This window comes from Maylandia zebra, linkage group LG15 (assembly GCF_041146795.1).
Source record: "Maylandia zebra isolate NMK-2024a linkage group LG15, Mzebra_GT3a, whole genome shotgun sequence".
Taxonomy (NCBI): Eukaryota; Metazoa; Chordata; class Actinopteri; order Cichliformes; family Cichlidae; genus Maylandia; species Maylandia zebra.
In genome coordinates, this window is record NC_135181.1 from 9,871,870 (window position 1) to 9,889,071 (window position 17,202).

The following is a 17,202-nucleotide window of genomic DNA, read 5'->3' on the forward strand; positions in this document are numbered from 1 at the left end:
GGAGGGAAAAAAGTTTAAGCACATTACTGTTTTTTGTCTATAAACTTGAACCATTCAAACAATCCTTAAATGTCATAAATGTAAGACACTGGAATACAATACTACTTACATACTCCAGCTGTAACCAAAAACACAAGTAACTGTAACCCAGCAGAAGCCCAAATGTGTGGTAAACAACACACTATGATAAGTATTGGTCATGAGTCTGTATGGTAATCTGGTCAGACACAAACACACAGCTTAATCACAGCTAAACCCAAGGAGGCTGTCAAAGTTGTCTCTGACATTCTGGACTAATAGTCCATCTCATGCTGCCCAAACTTGCCAAAAACCACTCGTCAACCGTGCGGAGGAAAGACGAGACAAATGATGTGAAACAAACTGAAACATCTGAGTAACCGTGATTCCTGCAAACTACAAAATTATCAAGATTTTTTTTTTTTTTTTTTTTTAAACGTTCCTTTAGTCGGACTTCAGCACTCACCCAGTGTTTCATGTTGGTTTAACTAATTTTATCTGGCTTTGCTTTTACAGACTTATGTAGATGGCTCTTACATGTCTAATACTTACGAAGTGCAAAAGCCTTCACTGTTAAATTTTATTTGAAACTGTGATAATGCACACTAATATTATTATTATTTTCCTTTTACTTAGAGTCGTTTTTAAAGTGTATTTTTTTAAATGAATAAAATAGATCTATCAGTCCCAAACGGAGGGAACTTGTTAAATAAATCAATTTTGATATAGTCATACCCAATTAAACTTGATATTTTTACTTTTTAATGATAATTGTTTTATTATTTCAAACAAGTATATCTACAAAAATGTGAATGCAGCAATAATATGCATTGTTTACTTTTTCCTGTAAGTCAGGCTCTGCCTGGTTCCACCGCCTGAGATTAATGCCACTTGACAATCTACTCGGCTCAAAAGTTCCCCTTAACAACAGAGCATTAGTCGACGCAGCCACACAGACCTAGATCTGCCAACGTCTCATTGGCTGCTGGATTCACGCGAGAACCAAGCGGCTCGCTGCCTCTCTGCTCGACTGGCTCTCTGACTCTGATAGCCTGTTGGTGCCACAGGGTACAGCTGTCCACCGAGGCAATGGTAGTAACTGAACCTGAGAACTGCCGCAAATATGGACTTGCTTCTGTTATACTTGGTACTTCTGGAAATGTACAAGCGTCTCTGGAATGGTGATCAAGAACTATACAAATTTACAGCCAACTTCAAACCAATAGTCGTTTGGAAAGACATAATACCAAGAGTGAATCACCCCCCCCCCTTTTTTTTTTTTAAATGACAAGATCTCACTGAACTGACTGTAAATTTATCCCTTGCACGAGTTCATGTTCCGCTCTCGATTCCCACAGTCGCTGCCTTCTCAGCACTAAAGACAACAAAAGAGGTCCCAACAATGCGCTACTCCAATAGGGTTGCCAGTCAGGTATTCTTTTCCTTGCAACACAGAGCTTCTTGAACAATAACACCAAGGTAAAAAACAAACAAACACACACACACAAAAAAAAAAAACAATAGAATGAAAATATTTGTTGGCTTAGCACACCTACTATACCCACAGCTTTAAATACATCATCCATTGTGTAAGAGCATTTTTTGTAACACGAATGAATTACAGTACGATTATCACAGAGATAGTCAATCATACTAATCTGACCTGCCCTATTGAGACACACAGCGTTATAAATCTACCTGCTAACACTTGATAAGATGTGTCACATTCTGATAGAATTCAAAAACTGATCACATTGTGTTTATAATTTAGGATCCTTTATAAGGTTTGCGTCACTCTTTTATTCTCACGAAAAAACTGCTGTGAAATCATAAAAGCCATAGTAGATCATTTAAAAAAAGAAAAGACTTTTATGACTAGGAGCTGATCTGCCTTGAGATTATCTAAGCAGCAGTGGGAAAAGCAAACAAACTCATATCAGTCGGTTAGAACTTGAAACGTGTGTGTATGGACGGTTAGTGAACCATATTTCTGTTTTTATAATAACATATTTAGGAAAAGACCCACTCTTACATGTTCATGAAGTCCCCTAAATGCTAAATGATACGCTACATGTGCACTTACCGGCATCATATTGGCAACTCTGCGGGATCACAATCAGCGGGCATCGGCAAGCTGACTTTTGACTTCCTCGCTTATCTTCTATGGCACCAACGGAGAGTCAGCAAAGATCCACCTTGCTAGTTATGGGCTCCGATTAACTCCAATGTTACAACCAAATGGGCCTCAGTCCTCACTGTAGACCAAAAACAGCTAATTACTTGAAGTACTACAAAGCCAAACACTTTAAGACATCTGACTCATACTACAAAAATAATATGTAATGTCACCAGCCGCAGGTATCAACTTAAATTGCCCAGGCGTGGCTCTGTGCAGCGGCTGCTGCTACAAACAAGCTAGCTCGCAAAGCAACGCCGAGGCAAACGAAAAGGCAATTACATGATATTACTACGCAGTGTCTGCAAATATACTCACCAATGTCAGAGACGAGTCATTGTTTCTGCGAAAAAAATCTCAGTTCTGCTACAGTGAAAGGCACGCAGCTAACCCAACCAGCTGTCAGCCAGCCAGCTAGCGTTATCTCCCCCGGTAAGGTGGTAGCTGTGTTAGCTGGAATCAGAGATGGCTAGAGGACGGTATGCACGTCGATGTCTCCGCTCTCGTCGGCCCTTTAGCTTGCATTGGCCGAACATCGGCACGAGCTGTCGACAGAGAGGGTGGGGTTTTTTTTTCAAAGGAACAAAAATAAAGGTTTAGTTCGTTTTTTCTACGTAGGCAGCGAATCATCACAAGCAGGTTAGCAGTGCTAGTTCACGAAAATACACATAGCTGGAATCCAGTTGTTGACGGTAGGAGGGGCAACGTAGAAAGTCAGGAATCTGACGTCACCACCAGCCATGTCAACTGCAAGCATACAGTGCTATGAAAAAGTATTTGCGTCCTTTCCGAATTTTTACTTTTCTGCATATTTCTGCATATTTTCCACACTTATGTGTTTCAGATCATTACATATGTTTTTTTTTATTTAAATTAGACAAACATAACCCGAGTAAATACAAAATTAAGTTTTTAAATGATGATTTCATTTATTAAGGGAAAAAATCTATCTAAACTTATATGGCTCTATGTGAAAAAGTAGTTCCCTCTTGTTAAACTAACTTTGGAATTAACTGTGATTAACCATTTGCTCTGGAACACTGAGTTCAGTTTCACTAACCCAATTACCGCCAAATCACTAAACATGTTTAAGTGAACCTGACAAAGTGAAGTAGGCTAAAAGATATCAAAAACACATCATGCCACAATCTAAAGAAAATAAAGAATGAAAATCGAAGTCTTAATTGACATCATCAGCCTGGGACTGGGTACAAAACAATTTATACATGTTTGGGAACCAGATTGAAAGCATAAAAAGAACATCATACCAAAAGACAAACGTGGTGGTGGTAGTGTGAAGGTTTTTGCTGCTTCAGGATCTGGACAACTTGTAGTAATTGATGGAACCATGAATTGTGCTCTCTAGCAGAAAATTCTGAAGGAGAATGTCTGGCCTTATGACTTCTTCAGTCTCAGGTGACTGCAGGTTTACCCAACCTTATAAACAGTACATTTGCATAATGACTGAAATCCCACAAATACGGAAGAAGTCACTCGGATGAGCGACAAAATGTTTTTTCCACTGAAAACGCAATGTCCAGATGAATAGAATGATTTTTGAGGGATTTTCTTACCTGGATGATTGAGCACGCATCAAAACATGGAAAAAATATGCAGAAAAAAAGCAAAGAAAAGAAAAAAAGAGAAGAAAAGCAAAGAAAGAAACGAGGAAGGGATCGATTTTTTTTCACAGCACTATACCAGTATATTTAAAGGATTTTAACACACCAGGAAGTTGTGTTGTTGTAGGTTTTTTTTTTTTTTTTTTTTTTGGTAATTCACATAAAAACAAAAGCATTTGGTCTGAGAAATTATGTCATTTGGTATGAATGATGCATGAGAGTCCCTTCCTGACTCTGACATGATGTTGTAGTTTCGGGCGCTTTCTTTATTGTTATAGTAAATTTAAGATGGCCTGAAGACCTTAAATAGAGTTTCTTTTTTTACTTTCCTGTATTTCTCAGTAGAGACACATAAAACATATACACATTTCCATATATAACATTTTAATGGTAATTTGAATACAGTTAGATCCATAAGTATATTTAAACTGATACATTTTTTTGTAATTTTGCCTCTGTATATGACCACAGTGGATATGCAGGCAGACTTCAGGCAGTCTCTAACTGCAAAGGATTAACAAAATGTTCAATTTCAAATAAAGTTAATGTATCCGGTTACTTTTGAACCTCTGAAAATGAGGGACTATGTATAAAAAAGGCTGTAATTCCGAAACAGTTAACACAATGTTTTTGTAAAACCCCTTTAATTAAAGCTCAGAGTCTGTACTTCACTCACATCCTGAGTGATTTAAAATTAACTGTAGCGGTGGCAAAAATCACACACACACAAAAAAGTTTAATTGTCCAAAAACTTATGGCTGTAACTGTTTCCATATTGCCATTAAAATATTATTTATGAAATTGTTTTGTATTGTCTTTATATGTCGCTGGTGAGAAATGTAGGAAACTAAACACCAAGGAAATCTATTCAAGGTCTTCATGACATCATAAATCATGCCCCTAGCTGTAAATGCATACGTAAATGCATATCTCTGTGTATCACAGTATCAATATTTTCAAAGAGGAACAAATTCTATGAAGCATGTGTTACATAATATCTTTCTCAAACTACATCACTGTTGAATCATATAACATATTCAATAGCCAGCACAATAAGGTAGTTGAGCTCAGGAACCCAATACTCCTTACATCATGTCTCCTCTTACATCAGTCCTTAGATGGAAAGTTACGGTCCCTACATGTATTCAGACAGATGTGCCAACACTATCATAATATAAACCAAGAAACACATGAGAAATGTATGTGAGAAACAATGATGACGATACACAATAATACACAGTAAAAATGACTCATAGCAGATAAAAGTTTGGAGATGCGAAAGACATACAAGGGAGTGTTGCAGAGCTCTGAATTCTGCAAGTGCTCCTGTTCCTCCTCACCAGGAGATAGTTTTGACTCTTACTGCTGAATATTTGCCTTGGAGTCATGTCAGTGTCCTGTGTGAACAGTTTTGAAAATGCATGGACTGAAGTGACTCACCAGTTTACAGGAATGGAGCCCTTGGCAAATGATGTCATGCTAACACTTTTTGATGGTTCCTACTTTATCATTTTAAATAAGTAAAAAAAACAGGCTGCGAGTCACCATATGAGGCCTGTTGATGCACGTGGACCCTCCATGTAATCTGCCATTGTGAGAGTTCCTATTGCATTACTGACATCAAGTGGCTCAGAGAAAGAACTGATCCGGTTAGAAAAAGTCTGACCCGCTGTGCGTTCTGACTTATTCTATTAATGAATGATATTTTTGAGTTAGAGATATAATGTATTGATAAACAAAATAGTAGCTAAACTGAAACTGTTTGCATTCATTTTCCAGTTTGAATTCTTGTGTTGCTTAGATAATTCTTGTAATGCTTTTTGTGTTGTTAGATGCTTATCGTTCCTTTCTGCTTATCCGTTCACTGAGTTTTTTGTTTGTTTCCGTATTTAGTTAAGCTATTTGCTATTTTCCTGTTTTAATATGAAAGTTGTCGTTTGTTCCTGCTTTGAGTTTTACTTCCTGCCTAGTTTGCACCTGTGTATTTTTCCCCCAGCTGTTTCCAGTTCCTTTATTAATCCTATGTGCATAAATAGTCCTGTCCTTTCCCTGAGTCTTTGTCATAAAATCTACACATCTTTCCCTGTGCTTCCTGTTTTTTGGACTTGGCATACAGCCTGATGCAGGTTTATTTAACCCTGCATTTTGATCTGTGACAAAAACTTTGTGATGTGCACCACAAATGAAACAGATAAATAGTCATGAGGATTACTCTCTGGGGATAATGTCCTCTCCACATCAAAAGGAGTCACTTGAGGTGAATCAGGCAACCTGCTAGAACGTCTCCTAGATGCCTCCTAGGTACAGTGTTTCTGGCTTGTCCAACCACATTGCTGGAGTCATGCAGTTAGCATTGCTAAAATCCAACACTCATGAAAGCATTTATATTGGCATGCTGGGCTCTTCCAAAAAAGATCCCAGCATGCCAATCAATAACTGGCTTTCTACTGTGACTAAAGAGTTAGTTCACTGAATTCTTTTCAGTGAAAGACACAGATGTGTTACTGAGTGGTCAAGTTTACAGATTTGAAGAGGAACTAACCAACAAACCCTTCATATTCTGCTAATTAACATGATCGTGAAAGCACTAATGGAAAGTTGAGCAGTTACAGTATAGGATACTGAAGGGCTGCATGTGTTGTACCTATGTTTGTAATAGGAGAGATTTGGAAGAGCAACCTTTAAAACAGAAATCATCTCCATTATTTGAAGCCTTTCAAGATTTTTTTTATTAATATTCATGAATTCTATACCATTTATAAAAAAAAGAAAACAGAAGTAAAAAAAATTAATACAAAGAACTCTTCTCCACAACCAAGTCAGCATGCGGCATGGAGGAAAATATTCAAACGTATTAGCACCAGAATGCCAAACAGGCTGGAGAAGTCATGCAAAGTGCACTCAGTGCGGTGGACGCTAATTAAACAACCTGTAAGCAGCAAACAAGGTTGCTACACCTGCATCTGTTCATTTCACTTTGCCATGAGTCTTCAGCTGTGAAAGCACTTTGTCTACCTGCAACAGAGCAAAACTGAGGGTTAAGAGTATTCACATGTAGTAAATTCACTCATTTTAAAAGCTCTTCACTTTAAAAGAAGGTAGCACTTAAAGGTGTACACAACACACATAAAAGACCTAACATGGGAGAGAAGATGTGGCTTGTTTCTCATTTTGACATCAGAGAATGGCGTCAGTGATAATCTGCAATAATCTCTGATCTGATTTTTATTGAATTCCTTTAAAGCATAGACCGTGATAACAAATGAGAAACAAATGTTACCATGCCATATGTCTGTCTAGTGATATTAAAAATAAACAGTCCCAATTGAATTATTTTCCTTGGCTCAATCCAGCCCTGACTTACTGTAATAAACCAGTAAGACTGCTGCCCGTAGCGAAGCTGAGACTTCAAGTTCATCTTACTGGCTGGAGCTAGAGCGTGGAGGTGGAGGTGGGGAACTGACGAGAATGGAGGGAGATGAAACCCCAGCCTACAAAATAAAATTAACAAAAAGATATTACAACATGAAAAAAAACCTGTTTAATTTGAAAGCATAATAAAATTCTAAGTGATAAAGAGTCGCAGCTCATCACAGGGATTGTTTTACCTGACGTCATCGAGGCTGCAGACTTTGTTCTTCTCCAGTATACTTCTTCCCATTTGTTCCATCCGCTCCACTGTCAACAAATAAAACTTATCGGCGATGTGCGATCAGAAAGTCAAGATTATGCAAGACAGTTTTACACATATGTACATATACTCCCTAGCCACTTTATTAAGCACACCTGAACATTAACACAAATATCGAATCAGCCAATCACATAGCAGCACCTCAGTGTATGTAGACATGGTTCAAACAGAACGTTAGAATGAGGGAGAAAGGTGACTGACGTGACATTGAATGTGGCATGGTTGCTGCTATCAAACGGGCTGTTGTAGGCATTTCAAAAACTGAGCTACTGGGATTTTTTTTTTCCCATAAAACCATCATTAGAGTTTACAGAGGTCTGAAAATGTGAAAATATCCAGCGAGTAGCAGTTCTCTGGGTGAAAATGGCTTGTTGATGACAGAGGTCAGAGGAGAATGGCCAGACTGCTTCGAGCTGATAGGAAGGAACTCAAATCAACACGCTTTGTAACCGAGGTATGCAGAAGAGCATCTCTGAAAGCACAAGCCTAAAAAAATGGTTTGTGAACAGTCACCAGATCTCAGTCCAGTAGAGCTCATTTGGCGCGTAGCGGAACAGGAAATTTGTATCATGGGTGTGCAGCTGATTTCTGAAGACACAATTAATCATTTCATGGTCATGGTGGCGCTTTTAAATCTGTCTTTACAGACACAAACTACAAAGCTAAGCTCACTGAGGTCATACTGGTGACTCAACAAAACAATTTACTCATTAAGCTGAATTTACTATAAACTATTATTAAAATAGTTTGTACTGATTAACCAGATGGCTGCTCCTCCCTGTGCAATGTTCCTTCTGTTGAAAGGGAGTTTTTCCTTTCCACTGTCGCCAAGTGCTTGCTCATAGGGGGTCATCTACATGCTATGTATGACCTTACAATATGAAGCCGCTTGAAGCAACTATTGTGATTTGGTGCTATATAAATAATCAGTTGCTTGGAAACATGTTGCTTTAAAGGGTGGGGTGCTTTTGTGTAATCAATCATAACTACCGACTCATATTTTCCCATTGACCAAGTCTTGTCAGCAGAAGTTGCTACCAGGAAAAACAAACAAACAAACAAACAAGCAAACAAACAGACTGATTAAGTTCATGTTTCCTCACCTAGAGGTATGTTGTCCATCTTAAGGGTTTTACAGTTGCTGATATGCATCCTGGGAATAACCAGGTAGTGATGGGTGGCTCCAGGCTTCATGTCACGAAAGCAAACCAGCTCATCGTCCTGTACACACACACACACACACACACACACACACACACACACACACACACACACACACACACACACACACACAGAGAGAAAGAGAGACAGGAATTTCCAGTGGCTAACTTTTTTTTCTCCTTAAACATGAATGAATGTTGTTGTTGTTTTACTCACGCTCAGCAGGATCTCTGTGTCAGTTTTGTTGTTTACTATTTCACAGAATTTACAGTCATCAATCCCAGAAGCCTCCAGCGTCCCCATTCGTGAGTTTTAAAGCGTCTTTTATATAGAGCGCAGTAAATGCTGTAATATAATTCCTGGGTGTGCCCAGAGACAAAGGCAGGACAATCGCCCGAAGACAGAGCTAGTCGAGCCCAGAGTGCACCGTCAAATTATTTGTCTTAGGAAAAAAAATAAAATAATAAATATATATTTTATTTTATTTTATTTATTTTATTTACGAGAGCTGAACAGGTTCAGTCTGAACCCCAAGTCAGAGATTAATTTTTTGATAATGGAAAGTTGGTTGAACTTTTAGACAAAATCTATAAAAATATATCAAATTTTAATCTGCATATATGAGTTTTAATTTGTATCACATTTGCTACATAGGCCATACTTTTGCACTTTAGTCATTAATAATGTGTCATGCAATTTCTATCATTTTTTTGAGGGTAAAAAAAAGTCACGCTGATGATGTAGAAGTCTCAAAAACTCACAAAAATTCATGTATCAAATATGATACGCTTGACTTTAAAGGAGTAGAGGATGTCTAACGTTTGCCCTTCTGTCACCATAGCAACAGATTACTCGCCAATTAAAATCCGTGTCGCTACGTTTTTAAAGTTTTTAAAGAAGCTAAGCGCATGTCTATAGATGGGAGAATAACACTGAGTATTGCAGCTATATTAGTCTTAAAACTGGATAATCTTAGAAACATTTATTTTCCGTTGCCTGGACTTTGTTAACGGCAGATCATGGTAAGTCTATATGTTACAGCGAGCACTGACAAGCCACTTTTCATATTGCCTTAGATGCTAGATCCTGTTTTTTAAATGCAAAAGATACTATTCTATAAAGTCTGTATTTAACGCTAGAAAAAGTCCCTGTATATTCATCCACTGTTGTTTTCAATGCCAGCAGAGACATCCGTCCAGTTCCAGAGCTAGCTCTTTTAGCAGCTGCTACCGCCCACTGAGCCCAAGCTCTCAGGTGGATGATGACGACATCCTCTTTGGGAGCCCAGACCCGGTGAGTGTTACTCTCACAGAGTGAAATGTCACATCTTAACTACACTCACCGGCCAATTTATTAGGTGCAGTTTATTAGCACCGCTTTTTGCCCTCTGAATTACCTTAAATTTTCAACAAGGCGCTGGAAACATTACTCAGATTTTTGCTCCATATTGGCATAATAGCATTACATAGTTACTGCTGATCTATTGACTGTACATCCACCATAAGAATCTCAAAGGTGAGATTTCGTGACTGTGGAGGCATTGGAGTAGAGTGAACTCACTGTCATATTCAAGAAACCAGCCTGAGATGATGTGAGTTTTGTGACATGGTGTGTTATCCTGTTGGAAGCAGCGATTAGAAGATGGTTACACTGTTGTCAATAAGGGGTTGGAGATGGTCAGCAGAACTACTCAGGTGGGCTGTGGCATTTAATTGATGTCCAGACAGTATTAAGGAGACAGTGTACCTAGTGTCTGAGTTGCTGCCAAGTGACTGGCTGATAAGATATTTGGATTAATGAGCAAATGAACCTAATGAAGTGGCCAGTGAGTGGATATCACAAGTAAGAAAAAAGAAAACCCAAAAAGAAAACTGAAAATACTTGTGTGTTGAGTTCACTAATTATGGTGCTATTTTGCGGGTTTTTATCAACTAACAACTGCTAAGATATCATCACAGCTTTGTGAAGACGATCCTTGTGAGGAAGCTCCGTCAAAGATCAAAAAAGACAAAGACACCATTCAAATCATCTCTAAAGACCTCATCCGCAATCTCAGGTAGTCCCAAACCTGTTGAGTTTCTCCGCTGGTTTAAAAAGCATAATGCACATTTTTAAAACATGGAAATGGAAGCAATTTGATTACATTTAATATGAATTTAAAAAAAACAATAGTGCACCTAACAGTTTTCCATTAATGTATGACCTGGTATCGTTTCAAGTGATTTAGAGAGACAATTAGATTTTTTTAAAAACAAATGTCATGATGATAATGATGTTTTAACCCAAAATGGACATCCTCACCACAACATAATTCCTCCTGTCGTTATGCCAGAATCCCACTTAACAGTCCTTTGGGAAAGTCAGTCTTTCTCCCGTCAGCTAAGTATAAACGCATCATTTTAGCATCCCAGGCTAACCTCAAGGAGGAGAGAGAGGCTTTTCACCAGGCTTATCAGAGAAAGGAGGAAGAGGAAACGGTAGGATTCATGGCTCTGATGATGTTTTCTTGGACATTAACACAAGAGGCTTGTTCCTGTGATTTTGCAATATGATATCTATATGATGGCTCCCCAGAAATCCGCAGAGGAAAGGAAGCAGCAGATCCAGGCAGCAGATCTGTCCCGTAAGAACAACAAGGCCCTGACTGAGCTCGAGCAAGAGGCCCGGAAACGTTCACAGAGCTTGCTGGAGCAGTCTAACGCTTTAAGGATGGAGCAAGAAGAGGAAATCAAAAGGCTGAACACGGTAGGAATTGGCTGGGAGTATGTGGATGAAGAAAACAAAGGCGGTGTCAATTCACACACATATAAATGCTTCTGTTTTTGTCACTCCCTCAGCTTATTCTGAATGCTCAATGTCAAGCCACAATCAATGCTCAGCTGGAGGAGAAGAAGCAGATCCAGGCAGAGATGGAAGAGGAGGAGAGGCGCCTGGATGCGGTGATGGAGGCAAAGCGCCAAAAGGGTCTGGAGACTGAAAGGAAGATCGACGAGCTGAGGAAACAGCACAGGAACGAGTAAAGAGAGCACCTTTTTTTTCTTCACCAAATGCTTTATATATTCTTAAAATAACTCCAAGGATGGGAAGACGTTAAATTATGCACTTTATCTGATCCAAAAAGGAGGCCATTAGGAGATCTGTCACTCTGTTTGTGTGTGTTACATTTCAGAGGAAGAGCGCAACTTTTAGAACAAATTCAGAAACATCTAGAGGAAAAGGAAAATGAGAGAAAGATGAGAGAGCAAGAGAAACAGCAAATAAAGGAGAACCAGAAGAAGATGGAAAAGGATGACCTCAAGGTGCACACACGGCCCATGTGCAGACTTAAACTCACTAACGTGAACACAGTGCAGTGTACGGGAGTCAGTTTCATCTCTGACCGGCTGCTTTGTTCCAGGCTAAAGAGAAGAATAGGATGGAGCAGCAGCGTATGCAGGAGGAGATCATGCGCATCAATGCTGAGACCCTCCGAGTCAAGGAGCAGAGGATGAAGGAGGAGAAGCTGGCGGACATTAAAGCCATGGAATACATTAAAAAGAAACAGGTCAGCTGGAAAAGCAACTGAACTCTGTAGATCGGCTACAGATGTTTGTTCTCTGCTGATATTTTATTGTTTTTGCAGGCGAGGGACGCGGAACGTGAAGCAGAGCAAAAGCGGATAAGGAAAGAGAAGGAGATGGAGATTGCTAAGCTGAGGGCCCAGCAAGAAAAAGATCGAAACTATAAGGCAGAGCAGGTCAGAAATTGTTTTTGAAGCGTTAACCTTATTACAGGTGGATTAATATGACTTTTAACTGTTCTCGGCCACTTATGCTGGTGTTTCTGCGGATTTTAAAAAGGATGAACTCTGTGCCCATCGGCATCAAGAAGAGTTACAAAAGAAATGGAGGGAGAAAAACAGAGAGCAGGCCGTGAGGAAAGCACAGCAGGAGGCGATGCTGGGGGCTGCTCGGCTGGAGCAAGTTCACAGCAAACAGCACTACCAGACAGTGCAGGCCACCATAAAGAAGGAAGAGTTTGATCGGATGCTGAAGTAAGAAAGTTGGGGGGCTTTTGTTTGTTTTTCCCACCTCAGTGTGCATTTTCTGCACGTTTTTGCATGAAATTGCTATTTTTCCTCCACACAGGGCTCAGAAGGAAGCAGAGGCCAAAGAAAAGGAGCAGCAGGAGAGGCAACGTCAGAAAGTGCTGCGCCACGCTGAGGCCGTCAGGCAGCAGGTGAATGAGCGCAAGAAGCTTGCCAAAGCTGAGCATAGAGAGGGGTTCGGGGAGGCTGACAAACTGCTGGAGGAAGCCCAGCAGCGACAGATGCGCCTGAATGAGATAAAGGAAAAGAAACTAAAGGAGCTCAGGTAAGCATGAGCAGGTTACTGTAGTAATATTCAGGCATGATTGTCATATATCAGGTTTACTGGATATAATGAATGAACCTAATGTGCATGTCTGTGTGCAGGGTTATAGGGCTTGGTGAAAAATACTGTTGTGAAGTGGAGAGAAAGGCCCAGAGGACTCATTTTGTATAGCTCCATAATTGAAACAGTAGTTTCAATTACTACTCTAAGTTAAAATATGTTGGATTAAAGTCATATTTCACTCTCAGAGGTGTATGATCATTGGTCTATGCCCTCCAACTCTGGCTCACTGATACAGTTTGTAGGTTTTATTTTTGTGTAATATCTGCATTTGAGTCGTGTCCCGTTCATTCACTGGGAGGTTTTGGGATGGGGGGACGTTCGCAAGATGGGTGTACAGCCTACACATCTGCATCAACTGTGTGACGCTATCGTGTCAATATTAACCAAGATCTGTGATGTATCCAGCAACTTGATGAATCTATATTTATCTATACACACATATCTGCCAGTGAGGATTACCAGGATTATGACACTGTACTAAAATAATTAACATTAGAAAGTCACAACACTGGCCTTAAAACTTAATTACCTTAATTATTAGTTTATTAAAGGGTTCTCCATGAATGATTTTTTATTTTATTTAAAAAACTGTTTATTTTTTAATATCATTACAAACAAGCAGACACACATCCAATACAGAGGCAACAGTATCTCCACACATTTTTCTTCTTTACAGTGACTGTCAGTAATAGAAAACTCTCAATAATGTTATTTAAATAAATAATTTTATTTTAAAAAATACTTAGTGGAATCAGTCTTGTCTCTTCTTATGATAAAAGTACAATTCATTTCCCACGTGCATTCATTCAAAAACGATACTGTTACAGTGCACGAGCACAAAACACTATAGATAAAATCTGACCGTTAATTTTCTATATTGCACTGGCCCGTGCAGAGGTCAGTCACTGCTAATGAATATTAAAGTGGTAAATATCGCTCTAAACAATTACAAAGGCATTTCAAAAGTGTCTCCAGTCTTCATTCTGCCTCAGCGATTCTTCTGAGATTTTTTGGTTTTGTTTCCCTGCTCTGATCTAAAGTCCAGTCTGAGCACAATTGATGCACTGAAATAACTTGCAGTTCTCTAAATAATGACACCGGAGTGGTGGGGAGATACTTTTAAGACGCTTGCGTAAAACTTCTTCCTGCAAAGGGGAAATTATGAGTTTATCAGTTCAAATGTGAAGTAACAGAAGTAGCCTGATAAAAACAGTGACTGCATGGAAACCGCTGCAGTGGTTTAGTTATTGTAGTGTAAGAAAACTAATAAAGAAAATCAAAGAAAAAAAAAAAACAGAATGAGGAAAGAAGTCGCCTGCAGTACTCACAGTAACAAAATAGTTGGTTTCTGGAGTGAACTTATACAACATGTACTTTGAGATCTGGCTGGCTGGGGCGAGCACGTGGAGGTGGAGGTGACCTACTGAAATGAAGGGCGGCTGGTGGAACCCCAGCCTGTGGAGAAAAACACATCAGCACTGAAATTCAGCCGCCCAGAGCAGGGATGAAACGCTTACAAACAACAGAGCAACTAGACCCCTCACTCCATGTTAAACTATAATTATATAGATTACATTAGCACGAAGATTACTTATGCAGTTACTTAAAGCAAAAGATTCATCCACCCTCCCTTTAATATCATTTTTTAAGATACACTGTAGCTTTTTTAATTTAATGTTAAAAGTAAGATTTTTACTGAGTTTTGGCTTCGGGCAGCTACAATGCACCCAGCAGAAACTGCAGGATTTTACTTCACACTCGTATTCAAAACTACGGCCAATTTTGGATCGCTGATTAACCTCATATGAGCGTGAACGTGAATGATCGTCCGTCTCTGTGCTTTAGCCCTGTGAGTGGGTGGATGTATGCATGGATGAATGCAAGGATGGATGGATGAAAAATGGGTGTCCACTGTAAATGATTCCTGAATGCCCACGAGAGAACTTGAGTTTGCAGACTTTGCCTTTTTACTAGTATGAATATTTTTTCCGGTACTTCCAAGAACCGTCTCCACCAACCTTATATCCGCCATGTCAGTAATCCCTTGGGCGTGGAGCACATCTTTCCCCAGTTTAGCCATCCTTTCAACTATTGGAGACATGATTTCTTATGGGTTATGTGATATAGTTTTGATAATCTCAAATAGTTGGAAAAATAAGAGTATCAGAAGTCTATAGTACCAGCAGTAATAGTCTAGTTTAAAGTATTTAAAGGAAAACTTGCAGCAGTAGTGACGACAGGATAGCCACAGTGTTAGGAGATAGTATGGTAAGTTGACAGAGGACTAACTGACCTAGATCAATGTGTCCTTTGTGCAGTGAGAAGCAGCTGGGTATGTGCTCTCTGGGAACAACCAGGTAGTGGTGAGGCGCACCTGGGAAAATGTCGCTGAAACACACCAGGTCTTTAGTCTGTAGTCGGGGCAGAAAAATGAAAGAGTCATTCAAGCTGTGAATGCAGCACTATCAAGACTCAGTACAGTATATTTCCCTGGTGGATCAGAAAGTACCGTGTCGAGGCACTCTTCCTATTGGAGGCGGTAGCGCTACTCCAGCTGTGCACATAAAAGAACCAGGAAACCCCGGACACAAACTCCCACTCTGCACAGTACATGAAAAGGTGGCAGTGGGACTCGGTTTTAAAATATACAGCATTATTATTATTGTTATTATTTTACTCACTTTTTCTGAGTAGATACATTATTACACATACCTGATGAATGTCAGACTGACTGAAACACTGAGGCTTAAATGTATTTGCAGTAAGCGAGGCAGCGTGTGGGAATTAGATTTAAATTGTCATGGAACTTTTCCACCTGTCACTCATTCAGGTGTGCGGAGACTTTGAACTATTAATTTAGCTGCACATAGATGAAGAGAAACCCACCACTTAAAACCAGCCTTAAAATCTTTTGATGCTTGGCTACTCTCTTTGCCTCGGCATTGTAAGGGGTCCGCGAGTGTCTTGAAAGGTGCATATAAATAATAAATGTATTATCATTACTTAAGATGTAACCAGTCCTCAACCAAATAAGAAGTCATGCATGGACCTGTGCCTGCGCAGGGACCCTTTAACGTTTTGGTGATTTGCAGGTGTTAAAGCATCTGGATTTAAACAAAGTGCATTTTTAGATTTACACACTTTAGAGTGGACCTGTTGTGCTTTTCTTTATTTTCTGTCACATGACAGGGTTTTACCTGTCTGGGCTGGTGGGTGCTCACATTACAAACAGCCAAAAGAGCTCAGACTGCTCTAAATGCCCTGTTTCATACAGTTTTATTTGTTTTGGCTCAGAGCTGCAAAACAGCTCTCGTCGTGAAATGCCGCCCCCGCGGTTTCCCTGCTGTAGTCTGTTTCTTCTATTAAATAGCTGATTTGCCATACGCTTTAAACTTCATCTGCCGTCAAGTGCTAAAATCTCCAACTAACTATGTGTGTGTTTAATAGTATATCAAAACCTCGGATCCGCAACTTCCGGGTACAGTTTCCTCCTATAACACCTGTATCGCTCTATATGGGATAAAAAAAAAAAAAAAGCATCTCACCTCTTGTATTATCTTTGTGTTTTCGTCTTTTTTGTTCGCTATTAAACAGAAAATACACGTTTCAACATCATTTACATCTGAGTTTGACCAGTTGGTCGCTGTGTCCTCCATGTTGCCTGAGGACGGTCTCTCTGTTGCGTTTCCTGAACACTTTCCGAAGATCTTCTATGACGTGCAGAGAGGTTACTCAATGCTTTTCTGAGAACTCTGCCCTCCTAATAAACATTGTGGAAATGAAGGCAGTCGGGCAGGCACTACTATCGTCACTGATTTCTACAGCTGATTCACAAGGTCCCGATTCGATTTTGTTCCATTTTGAGTCAGTCAGAAATATTATAATTTTGTCCATTTATCTAGGATATGTCCTGTCGAAAGAACCCTCTAAGCCTTGTAAATTAAGAATATTTAATTCAAAATTATTTGACTATTTCTCTGCAGTTAGTTTGCACTGAGTTTGTAGGCTGTGTATAAAAAAAATTAAGCTGCCACTTTATCAGATGTGTAAGCATCACAGCAGATGCCTTTGTGTCAAAGTAACAGGATAAAACAGAAAAACTTGGAGATTTTGCTGGCA

General features: G+C 39.5%; 3 protein-coding genes across 9 annotated transcripts in view; 1 reads left to right on the plus strand and 2 right to left on the minus strand.

Moving 5' to 3' along the window:
- ppp1r13bb (protein phosphatase 1, regulatory subunit 13Bb) overlaps nt 1-2,899 on the minus strand; it is a 28,409-nt gene extending 25,510 nt beyond the window's left edge. For all 3 annotated transcript variants that reach the window (XM_076873846.1, XM_004541836.3, XM_076873845.1), the window contains exons 1-2: nt 2,513-2,899; nt 2,102-2,273 (exon numbers count right to left, since the gene is read on the minus strand). In XM_076873846.1, the coding sequence (XP_076729961.1) occupies nt 2,102-2,110 (9 nt within the window). In that variant the 5' untranslated portion in view covers nt 2,111-2,273; nt 2,513-2,899. The remainder of the gene's footprint in view (nt 1-2,101; nt 2,274-2,512) is intronic.
- A 3,628-nt stretch (nt 2,900-6,527) lies between these two features.
- On the minus strand, nt 6,528-16,789 carry LOC101481312 (adenosine 5'-monophosphoramidase HINT3). Of its 2 annotated transcripts, XR_013093117.1 has the most exons (9): nt 16,629-16,789; nt 15,377-15,494; nt 15,102-15,171; nt 14,412-14,538; nt 8,885-14,228; nt 8,611-8,728; nt 7,425-7,494; nt 7,181-7,307; nt 6,528-6,831 (listed from the first exon to the last, which is right to left on the minus strand). XR_013093117.1 is itself a non-coding variant. In XM_004541827.3 (5 exons), the coding sequence occupies exons 1-5, from the start codon at nt 8,969-8,971 to the stop codon at nt 6,784-6,786; spliced, it is 450 nt and encodes a 149-aa protein (XP_004541884.1). In that variant the 5' UTR covers nt 8,972-9,499; the 3' UTR covers nt 6,528-6,783. The 2 variants fall into 2 exon arrangements, 1 of the variants encoding a protein (XP_004541884.1); XM_004541827.3 differs by lacking the exons at nt 14,412-14,538; nt 15,102-15,171; nt 15,377-15,494; nt 16,629-16,789 and having other exon boundaries at nt 8,885-9,499.
- Nucleotides 9,553-13,267, plus strand: LOC101481885 (cilia- and flagella-associated protein 45-like). Of its 4 annotated transcripts, none has more exons than XM_023154538.3 (12): nt 9,553-9,690; nt 9,851-9,961; nt 10,615-10,724; nt 11,001-11,145; nt 11,243-11,413; nt 11,506-11,684; nt 11,838-11,967; nt 12,066-12,212; nt 12,291-12,404; nt 12,508-12,701; nt 12,796-13,020; nt 13,122-13,267. In XM_023154538.3, the coding sequence occupies exons 1-12, from the start codon at nt 9,688-9,690 to the stop codon at nt 13,189-13,191; spliced, it is 1,599 nt and encodes a 532-aa protein (XP_023010306.3). In that variant the 5' UTR covers nt 9,553-9,687; the 3' UTR covers nt 13,192-13,267. The 4 variants fall into 4 exon arrangements, with proteins under 4 accessions (XP_023010306.3, XP_004541885.3, XP_012771986.3 ...); XM_004541828.5 differs by having other exon boundaries at nt 10,627-10,724; XM_012916532.4 differs by having other exon boundaries at nt 9,579-9,690; nt 9,854-9,961.
- Nucleotides 16,790-17,202: the final 413 nt, after the last annotated feature.

Bases quoted from the DNA above. Each gene is read 5' to 3' on its own strand.
- LOC101481885 (XM_023154538.3), top strand. The intron at 11,146-11,242 runs GTAGGATTCATG...ATGGCTCCCCAG, and splicing joins GAAAGGAGGAAGAGGAAACG to AAATCCGCAGAGGAAAGGAA. The intron at 13,021-13,121 runs GTAAGCATGAGC...GTCTGTGTGCAG, and splicing joins AAGAAACTAAAGGAGCTCAG to GGTTATAGGGCTTGGTGAAA.
- LOC101481312 (XM_004541827.3), bottom strand. From the start codon at position 8,971: ATGGGGACGCTGGAGGCTTCTGGGATTGATGACTGTAAATTCTGTGAA. The intron at 7,308-7,424 runs GTAAAACAATCC...TTTATTTTGTAG, and splicing joins TGCAGCCTCGATGACGTCAG to GCTGGGGTTTCATCTCCCTC. The intron at 6,832-7,180 runs GTAAGTCAGGGC...GCTCTGTTGCAG, and splicing joins AGTCTTACTGGTTTATTACA to GTAGACAAAGTGCTTTCACA.